Here is a 16,876-nt window from a genome sequence, read left to right on the forward strand (position 1 = left end):
CACTAATCATCAGTGTGGCAAACACACTGACTGCTCCTGCAATTATGATGTCCTAACTGAAGCAATGGAACACGTGGTTCATGCCAGGATATTAAAGCATTTTGGCCTTTGATAAGATATCTACCATCACTCATGCAGATTATACCGTGTTTATATAATAACAATGTTCACTATATCTCCTCCAGTATGACAATCTTTATAATAAATTTTAAAACATGATGTTGCATTCACAAAAATGATTACTAGGATCCCGCGTATACCTTTTGCTTTAACAGTTACATTTACAGAAAAAAGGCCAATATTAATTGAATCCCATAATACTGTGCATATTACACTATGAAAAATTCCCTTCCACTTTCTGATTTTAAAGCACTTTACTAATTCAAAACATCAGTTTTGCCCAGCATATTGAAGTTTTACAGTGCATCTGGCACAAATTTGTTGCTACAAATATTTCAAGGGTCTCCCAGATCTGGTATTGCCTAAATCATCACCATAAAGGGAAGTGGAAGCAAAAGCTCTCTCTGTGTTTCTATAACAATGTTACAAGCAACATTCATGCAAAACTGATTAAAGCCTTTTAGCGAACTCCGCAAGTTCCAAAAGGCTGGATTCTACACTCAACCCTGCACACGGTTTTATTTATTTATAGACTAAAGCACTGAAATAAATACAAGTGATCAATCAGTCCCAACAATGGCACAAAGGAGCTGACATAAAGGCAGAAATGTGTTAACCAGCATTATAGCTAAAAAGACAATAAAAGGTTACTTTCCAGACACTGACCTGTGAGCACAGGATACAGTTAAATGCTCAGGTACCGGTATACGAAGATTGTTTTTAAACTGGTTTAGCTGTATGCTAATGCTGCTGGCTCCAAATATGCTTCTCCAAGGCCACCCACCAGCAGATCCATATTTTACTGGGTCTTCTCAGCAAGCAGCTTGAGCATTTCTGGCACATTTATTTGCTATCAACTGTTGTTTCTGCAGCATCAACCTACTGTGGGAATGTGTTGTTTCAAACTAAATACAGGCGTATCTCATACTGGCCATCACGAGCAGTCTTCCGATTTCTCTTTTTACAATAGTACTGATCACTAACTGTTTCAAACCTGGTAACGGGCCTGTGTCAAAACATACAACAGAGTAAGCAGATTCTGGTTGATTACTCTTGTATGGTCAAAAAAAATTAGGCGTTGAAATTCTTCTACACCCAATTCTTGTTGAGGCCCCACACCTTCCAAGAACGGACACAAAAGGAAAATACTGCGATGCTGGAATTCTGAAATAAAATCAAAAAATGATGGAAATACTCGGCCTCTGTGGAGAGAGAAACAGAGTTAATGTTTCAGGTCGGTGACCTTTCATCAAAACAGATCTGCAGAGTATTTCCAGCATTTTCTGATTTTATTTCTTCCAAGAACTGGATTAATACACCTCAAAATCACACTGGACTTTGTCAATCTCTCTCCTTCGTTGTAAGAGAGGGGAAGATTGGAAGCACACACTGGCACAGACGTTCACCTCATCAGCCTGGCCCGGATAATGAACCTAAATCCTGATTATACTTCGAGGGCATTGCTTAACACACTCACATCAAATTTGTTTATTTTAAAAAGTAAAGACTGTTAAGATAGCACACACAGGAATTTGACACAAATGTGTTAACCAATCCTAATGTGATAAAGATTGTACACAGAGGAATTTCTCCCTGAATTCAGTTAATAATTTCCTTTTTCTATGAAGTATATCAGTTTCTAAATTAATTACTTCAAAATATTATTAAGATCTCATTTTAGATGTACTAGCTACACGGTAAGGTCAATTATTGGCAGTGTTTTAGTAGAAAGCCATTTAAACTCCCATTAGAGATTAGGGAAACAACAGAAATGAATTATCGTGCAAAGCATTCACTCATTTTGAGAAATTAAAGTCATACCTTGTGTAAATGTTGTCCACAATGCCAATCACAGCTTCTTCTGCAGGAACATAAGACCCAATTTGTGCCATGATGGTTATCAGTGCCACTTGTCTAATATAAGAACTCTTTCCTCCCATGTTCGGCCCAGTAATTACCATAACTCTCTGTCCATCTCCCTGAAAAATACCCAACAAATTATTGATCAGTGCACAGCTCAACAGCAACTCATCTGCCTCAAAGCGTATCCTGGATATTCATGCTCATTAATTACATCCTAGTTTGGTTCTTTTTTAATTATTGATCCAGATTTACTATTAGAAGTATCCTTAAATACTAAATCAACGAGATGGCTGGGCCGTGTCCTAGGCCCATCTTCAGCTGCTTCATCAATGACCTTTCCTCCATCATAAGGTCAGAAGTGGGGATGTTCACTGATGACTGCACAGTGTTCAGTTTCATTCACAACTCCTCAGATAATGAAGCAGTCCATGCCCGCATGCAGCAAGACCTGGACAACATTCAGGCTTGGGCTGATAAATGGCAAGTAACATTCACGCCACACAAGTGCCAGGCAATGACTATCTCCAAAAAGAGAAAATCTAACGACTTCCCCTTGACATTCAATGACATTATTATTGTCAAATCCCCCACCATCAACATCCTGGGCGAAGGGGGGGCGATCACCATTGACCAGAACTGCACATAAATACTGTGGCTGCAAAAGCAGGTCAGAAGCTGGGTATTCTGTGGCATGTAACTCACCTCCTGACTCCCCAAAGCTTTCCACCAACCCCCAGGGGCAAAAGCTCTACTTACCGAAAGAAACAGCCATGGACAACGAAAGAGGTAAGGGACAACAGAAAACTGAAAGAAAAAGCATTCTGTACAAAAATGCAAAAAATAGCACAGATCCTGGCGACTGGGAGAGATACAAAGAACAATAAAAGGTGACAAAATAGATAGTAGGAGCTACAAAAAGGAGTATGAAAAGAAACTTGCAAAAGATATCAAAAACAACACAAAAAGATTTTACAATTATAATAGGAAAAAGATATCATCATAGGCGTTCCCTTGAACAAGGATGACAAAGATAAGAGTGATAAGGGTAGCCTTGAGGAAAAGTTCATAGAGTGCATAAGGGACGGGTACCTTGAGCAGTATGTAACAGAATCAACCAGGAGGCAGGCTATCTTACATCTGGTTCTGTGTAATGAGACAGGAAAAATAAACAATCTCCTAGTAAAGGATCCCCTTGGAATGAGTGATCATAGCATGGTTGAATTTCAAATTCAGATGGAGGGTGAGAAAGTTGGATCTCAAACCAGCGTACTAAGCTTAAATAAAGGAGACAATGAAGGTATGAGGTCAGAGTTGGCTAAAGCGAACTGGGAAAATAGATTGAAGTGCAGGACGGTTGATGAACAGTGGCATACATTTAAAGAGATGTTTCACAACTCTCAAGAAAAATATATTTCAGTGAGGAGGAAAGGGTGTAAAAGAAGATAGCCATCCGTGGCTAAATAAAGAAATAAAGGATGGTATCCAATTATAAACAAGGGCATACAAAGTAGCCAAAACTAGTGGGAGGACAGAAGATTGGGAAGCTTTTAAAAGCTAGCAAAGAATGATTAAAAAAATGATTAAGGGAAGATAGACTATGAAAGTAAACTAGCACAAAATATAAAAACAGATAGCAAGAGTTTCTATAGGTATATAAAAAGGAAAAGAGTGACTAAAGTAAATGTTGGTCCCTTAGAGGACGAGACGGGGGAAATAGTAATGGGGAACATGGAGATGGCAGAAACTCTGAACAAATATTTTGTATCAGTCTTTACGGTAGAGGACACTAACAATATTCCAACAGTGGATAGTCAAGGGGCTATGGGGGGATGGGGGGGGAGGAACTTAACACAATCACAATCACTAAGGAGGTGGTACTCAGTAAGATAATGGGGCTAAAGGCAGATAAATCCCCTGGACCTGATGGCTTGCATCCTAGGGTCTTGAGAAGTAGCAGCAGGGATTGTGGATGCATTGGTTGTAATTTACCAAAGTTCCCTAAATTATTAAAGAAGCAGTAGCAGGACATTTGGAAAAACATAATTCAGTCAGGCAGAGTCAGCATGGATTTATGAAGGGGAAGTCATGTTTGTTACATCCTCAAAGAATTCCAGCAAATTTGTCAAACAGGGTGGATAAAGGGGAACCAGTGAATGTGGTGTATTTGGACTTCCAGAAGGCATCTGACAAGGTGACACATAAAAGGTTACTGCACAAGATAAGAGCTCATGGGGTTGTGGGTAATATATTAGCATGGATAGAGCATTGGCTAACTATCAGAAAACAGGGAGTCGGGATAAATGGTTCATTCTCAAGTTGGCAATCAGGAACTAGTGTGGTGTCGCAGGGATCAGTGCTGATTACAACTATTTACAATCTATATTAACAACTTAGAAGAAGGAACAGAGTGTAACGTAGCCAAGTTTGCTGACGATACAAAGATGGGAGGAAAAGCAATGTGTGAGGAGGACACAAACAATCTGCAAAAGGACATAGACAGGCTGAGAGAGTAGGCAAAAATTTGGCAGATGTAGTACAGGTTGAGCATCCAAAATCCAGAGTTCCGGAATCTGGACCGATTGGTGGCAGGGTCGTTCGGAATCCGTAAAATGTACTGGAATCCAGACCCGCCGACCTCGGGCCTCGCCTCGCCCCTCGCCTCGCCCAACCTCGGGCCTCGCCCGACGTCTCGCCCGGCCTCGTCCCTCGCCTCGCCGGCCCGCCCCGGCCCGCCTGAACACCCCCTCCGCGATGGGGCCGCCCAACCAGCTCTTCGACAGGCCCCGTCCGACCATCTCCCCGGCTGCAGGGCCCGCCCGAACACCTCCTCGCCGGCTGGGCCCCGCCCGAACTCTTCTCCAGCGGCAGGGCTCCAGCCGACGACCTCATCGCTCGGCGAACACCAACCCCGACGACCTCATCGCCCGGTGAACACCCACCTGCTGATGTTTCGAAATCCGGAAATACCCGAATCTGGGCTCGGGTGTTTCCGGATTCGTGACGTCAGAAAGACGTTCCAAAATCCGGCAAAAAGCAAAATCCGGAATGAGGGTTCCGGAATCGGGGCGCTGCAGCTGTATAATGTTGGAAAGTGTGAAGTTATGCACTTTGGCAGAAAAAAAATCAAAGAGCAAGTTATTATTTAAATGGAGAAAAATTGCAAAGTGCTGCAGTACAGCGGGACCTGGGGGTACTTGTGCATGAAACACAAAAGGTTAGTATACAGGTACAGCAAGTGATCAGGAAGGCCAATGGAATCTTGGCCTTTATTGCAAAGGGGATGGAGTATAAAAGCAAGGAAGTCTTGCAACAGTTATACAGGGCATTGGTGAGGCCACACCTGGAATACTGCGTGCAGTTTTGGTTTCCATATTTATGAAAGGATATACTTGCTTTGGAGGCAGTTCAGAGAAGGTTTACTAGGTTGATTCCGGAGATGGGGGTTGACTTATGAGGAAAGGTTGTGTAGGTTAGGCCGCTACTCATTGGAATTCAGAAGAATGAGAGGTGATCTTATCGAAACATGTAAGATTATGAGGGGGCTTGACAAGGTGGCTGCAAAGAGGATGTTTCCACTGATAGGGGAGACTAGAACTTGGGGGCATAATCATAAAATAAGGGGTCGCCCATTTAAAACGGAGATGAGGAGGAATTTCTTCTCTCAGAGGGTTGTGAATCTGTGGAAGCTGGGTCATTGAGTAGATTTAAGACAGAGATAGACAGTTTCTGAACTAATAAGGGAATAAGGGGTTATGGAGAGCGGGCAGGAAGCGGACTTGAGTCCATGATTAGATCAGCCATGATCATGTTGAATGGCAGAGCAGGCTCGAGGGGCTGTATGACCTACTCCTGCTCCTATTTCTTATGTTCTTATGAAAATAAGGAAATGGCAGACATTGGCCCAGAAATCCCGGTCGGCTGCTTCCCGCAGGCGATCGAGGGAAAAACTTTAAAAAGATGCGCACCTACCTGTGCCTGTTGCGCCCACACGAGTTCCCAGTCCTGAGGCCTCCACTGACTGCGCAGCAGCGCGTGCACGTCAGGACGTGCGCAGGGTTGGAGCTGCAGTCACATGGCTCTGGGCAGCCAATCAAGGTAAAGTATGTTCACATTCATAATAATGGGAACTCCGTAAATTGGATTTCCCATTATTATGAATGAGATCTTCCCACCCCGCCCCAAACTCACAAAACTGTAATAAAAAATAGAAAAAAGACACCATATATTTTTATTAATTTAAATTAGTTATTTATGTATTATTAAAAAAATGTTTTCCCGATTTTTAACAACTTTTTAAAATTGTGCTTTAAAGTAAACTTACCGTAGTGGGGAGCGTTTTTAACAATAAAATGTGTTTTTATTATTTTATTTTACAATGTTTTTGTGTGTTTTAAAACTGTAAAAGTGGGCTATGCGCCTGTTTTTGTCAGGCGCAAGAGTTTTCAGGACATTTGCTGGGCAAGATATGAGTAAATCCCGCAATCTTGCCCATGCAAATGTCCTCGCTCCCGAGATGCGGAGGATCTGTCAAGCTCCAGCTTGACAGATCGGAAAAGCCGGTTTTCAGCGCATGTGCATTGTGCCCTGAAAACCAGCTTTTGCGATGCCTTCCCGGGTCTGTAGACACTCTGTACGGACCCGGGAGGCAGGAACTTCTGGCCCATTGTGCCAGTACTTACAGCAAAGGAAGAGGATAGCATGCCTGACATCCCAAGGAAACTAATATTGAATCAGGGACAGGGTCTGACCAAGATTAACATAAGTAATATAACAGCAATGAAGAAAACAATGGAACCAACGAGTGACAAATCCCCAGGACCAGATTATTACCATCCCAGGGTTATAAAGGAAGTAGATGAGAACATTGCAGAGGCCCCAACTATACTCTTCTGAAGTTATCTCAATGCAAGAACCATTCCTTTAGATGGGAAATTGCTCATTTCACTCTCCTATTTAAGAAAGGTGAGGGGGGAAAACAGGGAATTACAGACCAATAAGCCTAACATCTGCTGTTGGGAAAGTCCTTGAGTCTATAATTAAGGATAGAGTGACTGAAAATTTGAAAATGTTCAGTTGATCAGAGAGAGCCAGCATGGATTTGTAAAGGGTTGGTCATGCCTGACGAACACAATTGTATTTTTTGAAGAGATGACTTAAGTAGTGGACAGGAGAATGTCTATGGATGTTATTTATTTCAACTTCCAGAAGGCATTCGATAAAGTCCCTCATAAAAGACTGTTAGCTAAAGTTGAATCCCATGGAACTGAAGGCAAATTATTGACCTGGTTAGTAAATTGGCTGAGCAGCAGGAGACAGAAAGTAGGGGTAATGAGCAGATACTCTAATTGGCAGGATATGGTTGGTGGCATCCCACAGAGATCTGTTTTGGAGCCTCAACTATTCATCTTATTAACAACTTTGATGATGGGATCGAGTCACATATCCAAGTTTGCCAATGACACAAAGATAGGCGATATTGTAAACAGTGTAAATGGAAGCATAAAATTACAAAAAGAGATATTAATAGATTAAGTGAATGGGCAAAACTGTGGAAAATAGAGTTAATAGAAACATAGAAAATAGGTGCAGGAGTAGGCCATTCGGCCCTTCGAGCCTGCACCACCATTCAATATGATCATGGCTGATCATTCACCTCAGTACCCCTTTCCTGCTTTCTCTCCATACTGCTTGATCCCTTTAGCCGTAAGGGCTATATCTATCTCCCTCTTGAATATAGCCAATCAACTGGTATCAACAACTTTCTGCGGTAGAGAATTCTACAGATTAACAACTCTCTGAGTGAAGAAGTTTCTCCTCATCTCGATCCTAAATGGCTTACCCCTTATCCTTAGACTATGACCCCTGGTTCTGGACTTCCCCAGTATCGGGAACATTCTTCCTGCCTCTAACCTGTCCAATCCCGTCAGAATTTTATATGTTTCTATGAGATCCCCTCTCATTCTTCTAAACTCCAGTGAATACAGGCCCAATCGATCCAGTCTCTCCTCATATGTCAGTCCTGCAATCCCGGGAATCAGTCTGGTGAACGTTCGCTGCACTCCCTCAATAGCAAGAATTGTTCTTCCTCAGATTAGGAGACCAAAGCTGAAGACAATATTCCAGGTGAGGCCTCACCAAGGCCCTATACAACTGCAGTAAGACCGCTCTGCTCCAATACTCAAATCCCCTAGCTATGAAGGCCAACATGCCATTTGTCTTCTTCACCGCCTGCTGTACCTGCATGGCAACTTTCAATGACTGATGTACCATGACACCCAGGTCTCATTGCACCTCCCCTTTTCCTAATCTGTCGCCATTCAGATAATATTCTGCCTTCCTGTTTTTGCCACTAAACTGGATAACCTCACATTTATCCACATTATACTGCATCTGCCATGCATTTGCCCACTCACTTAACCTGTGCAAGTCACTCTGCAGCCACTTAACATCCTCCTCACAGCTCACACCGCCACCCAGCTTAGTGTCATCTGCAAACTTGGAGATATTACACTCAATTCCTTCATCTAAATCATTGATGTATATTGTAAATAGCTGGGGTCCCAGCACTGAACCCTGCGGCACCCCACCAGTCACTGCCTGCCGTTCTGAAAAGGACCCGTTTATCCCGACTCTCTGCTTCCTGTCTGCCAACCAGTTCCCTATCCACATCAATATATTACCCCCAATACCATTAATTTTGCACACTAATCTCTTGTGCGTGACCTTGTCAAAAGCCTTTTGAAAGTCCAAATACACCACATCCACTGGTTCTCACTTATCCACTCTATTAGTTACATCCTCAAAAAATTCTAGAAGATTTGTCAAGCATGATTTACCTTTAATAAATCCATGCTGACTTGGACCGATCCTGTCACTGCTTTCCAAATGCGCTGCTATTTCATATTTAATAATTGATTCCAACATTTTCCCCACTACCAATGTCAGGCTAACCGGTCTATAATTCCCCATTTTTTCTCTCCCTCCTTTTTTAAAAAGTGGTGTTACATTAGCTACCCTCCAGTCCATAGGGAACTGATCCAGAGTCAATAGACTGTTGGAAAATGATCACCAATGCATCCACTATTTCTAGGGACACTTCCTTAAGCACTCTGGAATGCAGACTATCAGGCCCTGGGGATTTATCGGCCATCAATCCCATCAATTTCCCTAACACAATTTCCTGACTAATAAGGATTTCCTTCAGTTCCTCCTTCTCGCTAGACCCTCGGTCCCCTAGTATTTCCGGAAGGTTATTTGTGTCTTCCTTTGTGAAGACAGAACCAAAGTATTTGTTCAATTGGTCTGCCATTTCTTTGTTCCCCATTATAAATTCACCTGATTCTGACTGCAAGGGACCTACGTTTGTCTTCACATATCTATAGAAGCTATTGTAGTCAGTTTTTATGTTCCCAGCAAGCTTCCTCTCATACTCTATTTTCCCCCTCCTAAGTAAGCCCCTTGTCCTCCTCTGCTGAATTCTAAATTTCTCCCAATCCTCAGGTTTGCTGCTTTTTCTGGCCAATTTATATGCCTCTTCCTTGGATTTAACACTATCCATAATTTTCCTTGTTAGCCACGCTCGAGCCACCTTCCCTGTTTTATTTTTACTTCAGACAGGGATGTACAATTGTTGAAGTTCATCCATGTGATCTTTAAATGTCTGCCATTGCCTATCCACTGTCAACCCTTTAAGTATCACTCGCCAGTCTATTCTAGCCAATTCACGTCTCATACCATCAAAGTTACCTTTCCCTAAGTTCAGGACCCTAGTCTCGGAATTAACTGTGTCACTCTCCATCTTAATAAAGAATTGTACCATATTATGGTCACTCTTCCCCAAGGAGCCTTGCACAACAAGATTGCTAATTAGTCCTTTCTCATTACACATCACCCAATCTAGGATGGCTAGCCCTCTAGTTGGTTCCTTGACATATTGGTCGAGAAAACCATCCCTAATACACTCCAGGAATCCTCCTCCACCGTATTGCTACCAGTTTGGTTAGCCCAATCTATATGTAGATTAAAGTTGCCCATGATAACTGCTGTAACTACTGCACGCATCCCTAATTTTTTGTTTGATGCAGTCCCCAAACTCACTACTACTGTTTGGTGGTCTGTACACAACTCCCACTCGCGTTTTCTGCCCTTTGGTATTCCGCAGCTCCACCCATACAGATTCCACATCATACAAGCTAATGTCCTTCCTTATTATTGCGTTAATTTCCTCTTTAACCAGCAACGCTACACCATCTCCTTTTCCTTTCTGCCTCTCCTTCCTGAATGTTGAATACCCCTGGATGTTGAGTTCTCAGCCTTGGTCACCCTGGAGCCATGTCTCCGTAATCCCAATGATATCATATTTGTCAATAGCTGCCTGTGCAGTTAATTCGTCCACCTTATTACGACTACTCCTCGCATTGAGGCACAGAGCCTTCAGGCTTGTCTTTTTAATACACTTTGCCCCTTTAGAATTTTGCTGTAATGTGGTCCTTTTTGATTTTTGCCTTGGGTTTCTCTGCCCTACACTTTTACTTTTCTTCTTTCTATCTTTTGCTTCTGCCTCCATTTTACTTCGCTCTGTCTCCCTGCATAAGTTCCCATCCCCCTGCCATATTAGTTTAACCCCTCCCCAACAGTACAAGCAAACACTCCCCCCTGGGACATTGGTTCCGGTCCTGCCCAGGTGCAGACCGTCCGGTTTGTACTGGTCCCACCTTCCCCCAGAACCGGTTGCAATGTCCCAGGAATTTGAATCCCTCCCTCCTGCACCACTCCTCAAGCCACATATTCATCTTAGCTAGCCTGCTATTTCTACTCTGACTAGCATGTGGTACTGGCAGCAATCCTGAGATTACTACCTTTGAGGTCCTACTTTTAATTTAACTCCTAGCTCCCTAAATTCAGCTTGTCGGACCTCATCCTGTTTTTTACCTATATCGCTGGTATCTATATGCACCACGACAACTGGCTGTTCACCCTCCCCTTCCAGAATGCCCTGCAGCCGCTCTGTGACATCCTTGACCCTTGCACCAGGGAGGCAACATGCCATCCTGGAGTCTCGGTTGCAACCGCAGAAACGCCTATCTATTTCCCTTACAATTCCCTACCACTATAGCTCTCCCATTCTTTTTCCTGCCCTCCTGTGCAGCGGAGCCACCTAAGGTGCCATGAACTTCAATGTAGGCAAGTGTGAGGTCATCCACTTTGGACCTAACGAGGATAGATCTGAGTACTTTCTAAATGGTGAAAAGCTAGAAACAGTGGAGGTCCAAAGAGACTTGGAGGGTCCAGGTGCATAGGTCATTAAAATGGCATGGATAGGTTTGGAAAATAATCAAAAAGGATAACGGAATGCTGGTCTCTATATCTAGAGGACTAGAATACAAGGCGCTAGAAGTTACGTTATACAAATCCCTGGTTAGACCACACCTGGAGTACTGTGTTCAGTTCTGGGCACCACATCGTAGGAAGGATATATTGGCCTTGGAGGGAGTACAACGTAGATTTACCAGAATAATACCAGGACTCCAAGGATGTAATTACGAGGAGAGATTACACAAACTAGGGTTGTATTCCCTGGAATTTAGAAGGTTAAGGGGTGAGTTGATCGATATTTTCAAGATATGAAGGGAACTGATAGGGTAGATTGAGATAAACTATTTCCACTGGTTGGGGAGTCCAGGACTAGGGGGCATAGCCTAAAAATTAGAGCCAGGCCTTTCAGGAATGAAGTTAGGGCGTTCGATCAATTGTTAATTTTAAATCTAAGATTGATATATGTTAGTTTGTTAACCAAAGGTATTGAGGGATATGGGGCAACGGTGGATATATGGCGTTAGATCACAGATCAACCATGATCTCACTGAATGTCAGAACAGGCTCAAGGAGCTAAATAGCCTGTTCCTATGCTCCTCCTCTCCCCTCTATTTCTTTTGCCTATTATCTTAAATCTGTCCCCTCTGGTTACAGACCCTTCTGCCAGTGGAAACAGCTTTTATTTATTAAATTCTTTCATAATTTTGAACACCTCTATTAAATCTCCACTTCACCTTCTCTGCTCTAAGGAGAACAATCCCAGTTTCTCTAGTCTGTACACATAACTGAAGTTCCTCATCCCTGGTATAATTCTACTAAATCTCCTCTGCACCCTCTCCAATGCCTTGACATCCTTCCTAACGTTTGGTGCTCAGAATTGGCCACAATGCTTCAGTTGGGGTCGAATCACTGATTTATAAAGGTTTAGCATAGATTGCCAGCTTCTGTAACAAATTTTTAATGGATCTCATCAAATTGGTATGTTTGATTAACCCCCTTGTGAGCTGGCTCCAGACTGCTGTACTTTCATTGCTCAACATTTGCTTCGGTAACTATTTGCTAAATCTGTTTAATAATTAAACCATTACGAAAAGTGTGCGTCAGGTTGATATCATCAGTCTCTGAGATTATATGCATACTATTCTACTAGCAGAGGCTGGGTATTCTGTGGCGAGTGTCTCGCCTCCTGATTCCCCAAAGCCTTTCCACCATCAACAAGGCACAATTCAGGAGTGTGATGGAATACTCTCCACTTGCCTGGATGAGTGCAGCTCCAACATCACTCAAGAAGCTCAACACCATCCAGGGCAAAGCAGCCCGCTTGATTGGCACCCCATCCACCACCTTAAACATTCACTTCCTGCAACACTGGTGTACCGTGGCTGCAGTGTGTATCAGCTACAAGATGCACTGCAGCAACTCGTCAAGGCTTATCATAGAAGGTTACAGCACAGAAGGAGGCCATTTCAGCCCATCGTGTCCATGCCGGCCAACAAGAGGCTATCCAGCCTAATCCCACTTTCCAGCTCTAGGTCCGTAACCCTGTGGGTTACGGCACTTCAGGTGCACATCCACCAAGTACTTTTTAAATGTGGTGAAGGTTTCTGCATCTACCACCCTTTCAGGCAGTGAGTTCCAGACCCCCACAACCCTCTGCATAAAGAAATTTCCCCTTTTATCCCTTCTAAACCATCTACTAATTACTTTAAATTTATGCCCCCTGGTTGTTGACCCTTCTGCTAAGGGAAATAGGCCCTTTCTATCCACTATATCTAGGCCCCTCATAATTTTATAGACCTCAATGCGGTCTCCCCTCAGCCTCCTCTGTTCCAATGAAAACAAATCCAGTCTATCTAATCTGTCCTCATAGCTTAGATTCTCCACTCCTGGCAACATCCTCGTAAATCTCCTCTGTACCCTCTCCAATGCATTCACGTCCTTCCTGTAATGCGGTGACCAAAACTGCACACAGTACTCCAGCTGTGACCTAACCAGTGTTTTATACAATTCAAGCATAACTCCCCCTGCTCTTGTATTCTATGCCTCGGCTAAAAAAGGCAAGCATTCCATATGCCTTCTTAACCACCTTATCTACCTGGCCTGCTACTTTCAGGGATCTGAGGACATGCACTCCAAGGTCCCTTTGTTCCTCTACACTTCTCAGTGTCCTACCATTTAGTGTGTATTCCCTTTCCTTGTCAGCCCTCCCCAAATGCATTACCTCACACTACTCTGGATTAAATAACATTTGCCACTACTCTGCCCACCTGACCAGTAGATTGATATCCTCCTGCAGCCCATGACTTTCCTCTTCATTATCAATCACACAGCCGATTTTAGTATCATCTGCAAACTTCTTAATCATACCCCCAATATTCAAGTCTAGATTATTGATGTATATCACAAAAAACAAGGGACCTAGCACTGAGCCCTGCGGAACCCCACTGGAAACATCCTACCAGTCGCAAAAACACCCATCAATCATTACCCTTTGCTTCTTGCCTCAGCCAATTTTGGATCCAATTTGACACTTTACATAAGAACATAAGAATTAGGAACAGAAGTAGGCCATCTAGCCCCTCGAGCCTGCTCCGCCATTCAACAAGATCATGGCTGATCTGGCCGTGGACTCAGCTCCACTTACCCGCCCGCTCCCCATAACCCTCAATTCCCTTATTGGTTATTGGTTAAGCTCTGGATTCCATGGGCTTTTACTTTTATGACCAGTCTGCCATGTGGGACCTTATCAAAAGTGTTGCTAAAATCCATATACATTACATCATACGCTTTGCCTTCATCGACCCTCCTGGTTACCTCCTCAAAAAATTCAATCAAATTAGTCAGACACGATCTTCCCTTAACAAATCCGTGCTGACTATCCTTGATTAATCCGTGTCTTTCTAAGTAATGATTTATCCTGTCCTTCAGGATTTTTTTGGAATAATTTTCCCATCGCTGAGGTTAGGCTGACTGGCCTGTAATTACTCAGTCTATCCCTTTCTCCCTCCTTAAACAAAGGTACCACATTAGCAGTCCAACACACCTGAAGCCAGAGAGGACTGGAAAATGATGGTCAGAGCCGCTGGTATTTCCTCTTTTGCTTTGCTTAACAGTCTGGGATACATTTCATCCAGGCCTGGGGACTTATCCACTTTCAAAGCTGCTAAACCCCTTAATATTCCCTCTCTCACTATATTTATTTCATCTAATATTTCACACTCCTCCACCTCGATAGTAGTGTCTACATCGCCCCTCTCTTTTGTGAAAACAGATGCAAAGTGTTGATTAAGAACCACACCAACATCTTCCGCCTCCACACACAGATTACCCTCATGGTCTCCAATAGGCCTACCCTTTCTTTAGCTATCCTCTTGCTCTTAATATATTTGTAAAACATCTTTGGGTTTTCCTTGATTTTACTTGCCAAGAATTTTTCATGCCCTCTCTTTGCTTTCCTAATATCCTTTTTAATTTCACACCTGGACTTTCTCTAGAGATTCTGCAGTAATTAGGCCTCGGTATCTGTTATAAGCCTCCCTTTTTTTCTTTATCCTACCCTCTATGTCCCTCGACATCCAGGGAGCTCTAGATTTGTTAGTCCACCCTTTTTCTTTAAGGGCACATATTTGGCCTGAACCCTATGGATCTCCTCCTTGAATGCCTCCTACTGCTCTGACACTGATTTACCTTCAAGTAGCTGTTTCCAGTCCACCATGGCCAAATCACCTCTCAGCTTAGCAAAGTTGGCTTTTCCCCAATTTAGAACTTTTATTCCTGGTCTATTCTTGTCCCTTTCCATAACTACCTTAAATCTAACTGAATAATGGTCACTAGCATCTAAATCCTTTCCCACTGATAATCCTTCTTCGGCAGCACCTCCCAAACGCGCAACCTCTACCACCTCATCATCATCATAGGCAGTCCCTCGAAACGAGGATGACCTACTTCCAAGCCGAAAAGGGATGAGTTCACAGGTGTTTCAATGAAGGACCTAATAATCCAAATCCCGAACTACATCTTGAAGGGTGGAAGATGCCTGTGCGCGGATTCTTTTAACGTGTGGTGGCCGTTGCACACCAGCCACCACACGGGCTTGACTGAGCTCGGTCTTGGTCCAGTGGCAAGGATTAACCAAGACGACTGGAGACCAATTCTGCTGCGTGGACCTAGTGCGCACGCATATCAGTGTGGGCTGGCCCGTGCTGACCCTGGGCCCTCGCCTCTTCTGGGTCCCAAACTCTCATCTCTCCTGGGCCTCGATCACATTCCTCTACGAACCCTTGCCGCTCCTTTGCCCCGACCTCGCCACTCCTGCTGTTCCTGCCCACATTGCAATCAGCCGTCGCCCTCCTGCAGCAGCACGTGCTGCTCCCTGAAGTGGTATGCCGCCGCACGCTGCTCCCTCTAATGGCCCCGGCCTGCTGATGGTCTTGCAGGCTGGGATCGCGCCGATTTCTGGGCCAGGCGGCCGCATGCTACTCCCTCTAATGGCCCCGGCCTGCTGATGGTCTCACAGACTGGGATTGTGCCGATTTCTGGGCCAGGCTGCCGCACGCTGCTCCCTCTAATGGCCCCGGCCTGCTGATGGTCTCACAGACTGGGATTGTGCCGATTTCTGGGCCAGGCTGCCGCACGCTGCTCCCTCTAATGGCCCCGGCCTGCTGATGGTCTTGCAGGCTGGGATCGTGCCGATTTCTGGGCCAGGCAGCTGCATGCTGCTCCCTCTAATGGCCCCGGCCTGCTGATGGTCTACCACCTAGAAGGACAAGGGCAGCAGGCGCATGGGAACAACATCACTTGCAAGTTCCCCTCCTGGTCACACACCATCCTGATTTGGAAACATGTCGCCGTTCCTTCATCGTCCCTTGGTCAAAATCCTGGAACTCCCTACCTAGCAGCAGTGTGGGAGTACCTTCACCATGGACTGCAGTGGTTCAAGGCAGCGGCTCACCACCACCTTCTCAAGGGCAATTAGGAATGGCCAATAAATGCTGGCCTTGCCAGCGATGGCCACATCCCAAGGATTAATAAAAAAAAGTTTACAATAAAAAACCCTGTGTCACATTATAACCCAAATACTAAAAATATATGGTTAAGTTTCCGATCAGACGAACATGGTTCATTTATGGAAGTTGCCTTTTACAATAATGAAAAGAAATAACAGAGAACTGATAATACCTTAATTTGACACCAGACAGAATATTCAGATCCACTCCATGAGTTTACAGCTTGAAAGTTAGTCGATATCTCACTAGTTAAGTTGAACAAAATGCATAATTATGAGGATATTGTGGTTAGCGTGGAAGTAGTTTGACTTGTTCTATATACTGCGGATAAAGCAGCCACCTTTGTAAGTGATCTGCTCAAGTAACTGGGTGATGTGCCTGGGAATTAAACTCAATCATCATCTCCATACATGTCCTAACAAATATATCTCAAATAAACGTTCATTTTAATTGGTGTAAAATAAAGGCATGTGTGGCTTCAACCTATTTTCAGCATTGTGTGTTGAAGCCACATTTTTTTATGAAGTAGTTAAATGATACATCAGGAAGGGAGGAGTTGGGCCATATTTCCA

General features: G+C 43.8%; 1 protein-coding gene across 1 annotated transcript in view; it reads right to left on the reverse strand.

Annotated features, from left to right (window-relative positions):
• msh3 (mutS homolog 3 (E. coli)) overlaps window positions 1–16,876 on the reverse strand; it is a 348,510-nt gene that overhangs the window by 147,119 nt on the left and 184,515 nt on the right. The window contains exon 20 of the mRNA XM_070885637.1: window positions 1,942–2,099. Coding sequence (XP_070741738.1) covers window positions 1,942–2,099 — 158 coding nt within the window. The remainder of the gene's footprint in view (window positions 1–1,941; window positions 2,100–16,876) is intronic.

This window comes from Pristiophorus japonicus, chromosome 1, assembly GCF_044704955.1.
Source record: "Pristiophorus japonicus isolate sPriJap1 chromosome 1, sPriJap1.hap1, whole genome shotgun sequence".
NCBI lineage: Eukaryota > Metazoa > Chordata > Chondrichthyes > Pristiophoridae > Pristiophorus > Pristiophorus japonicus.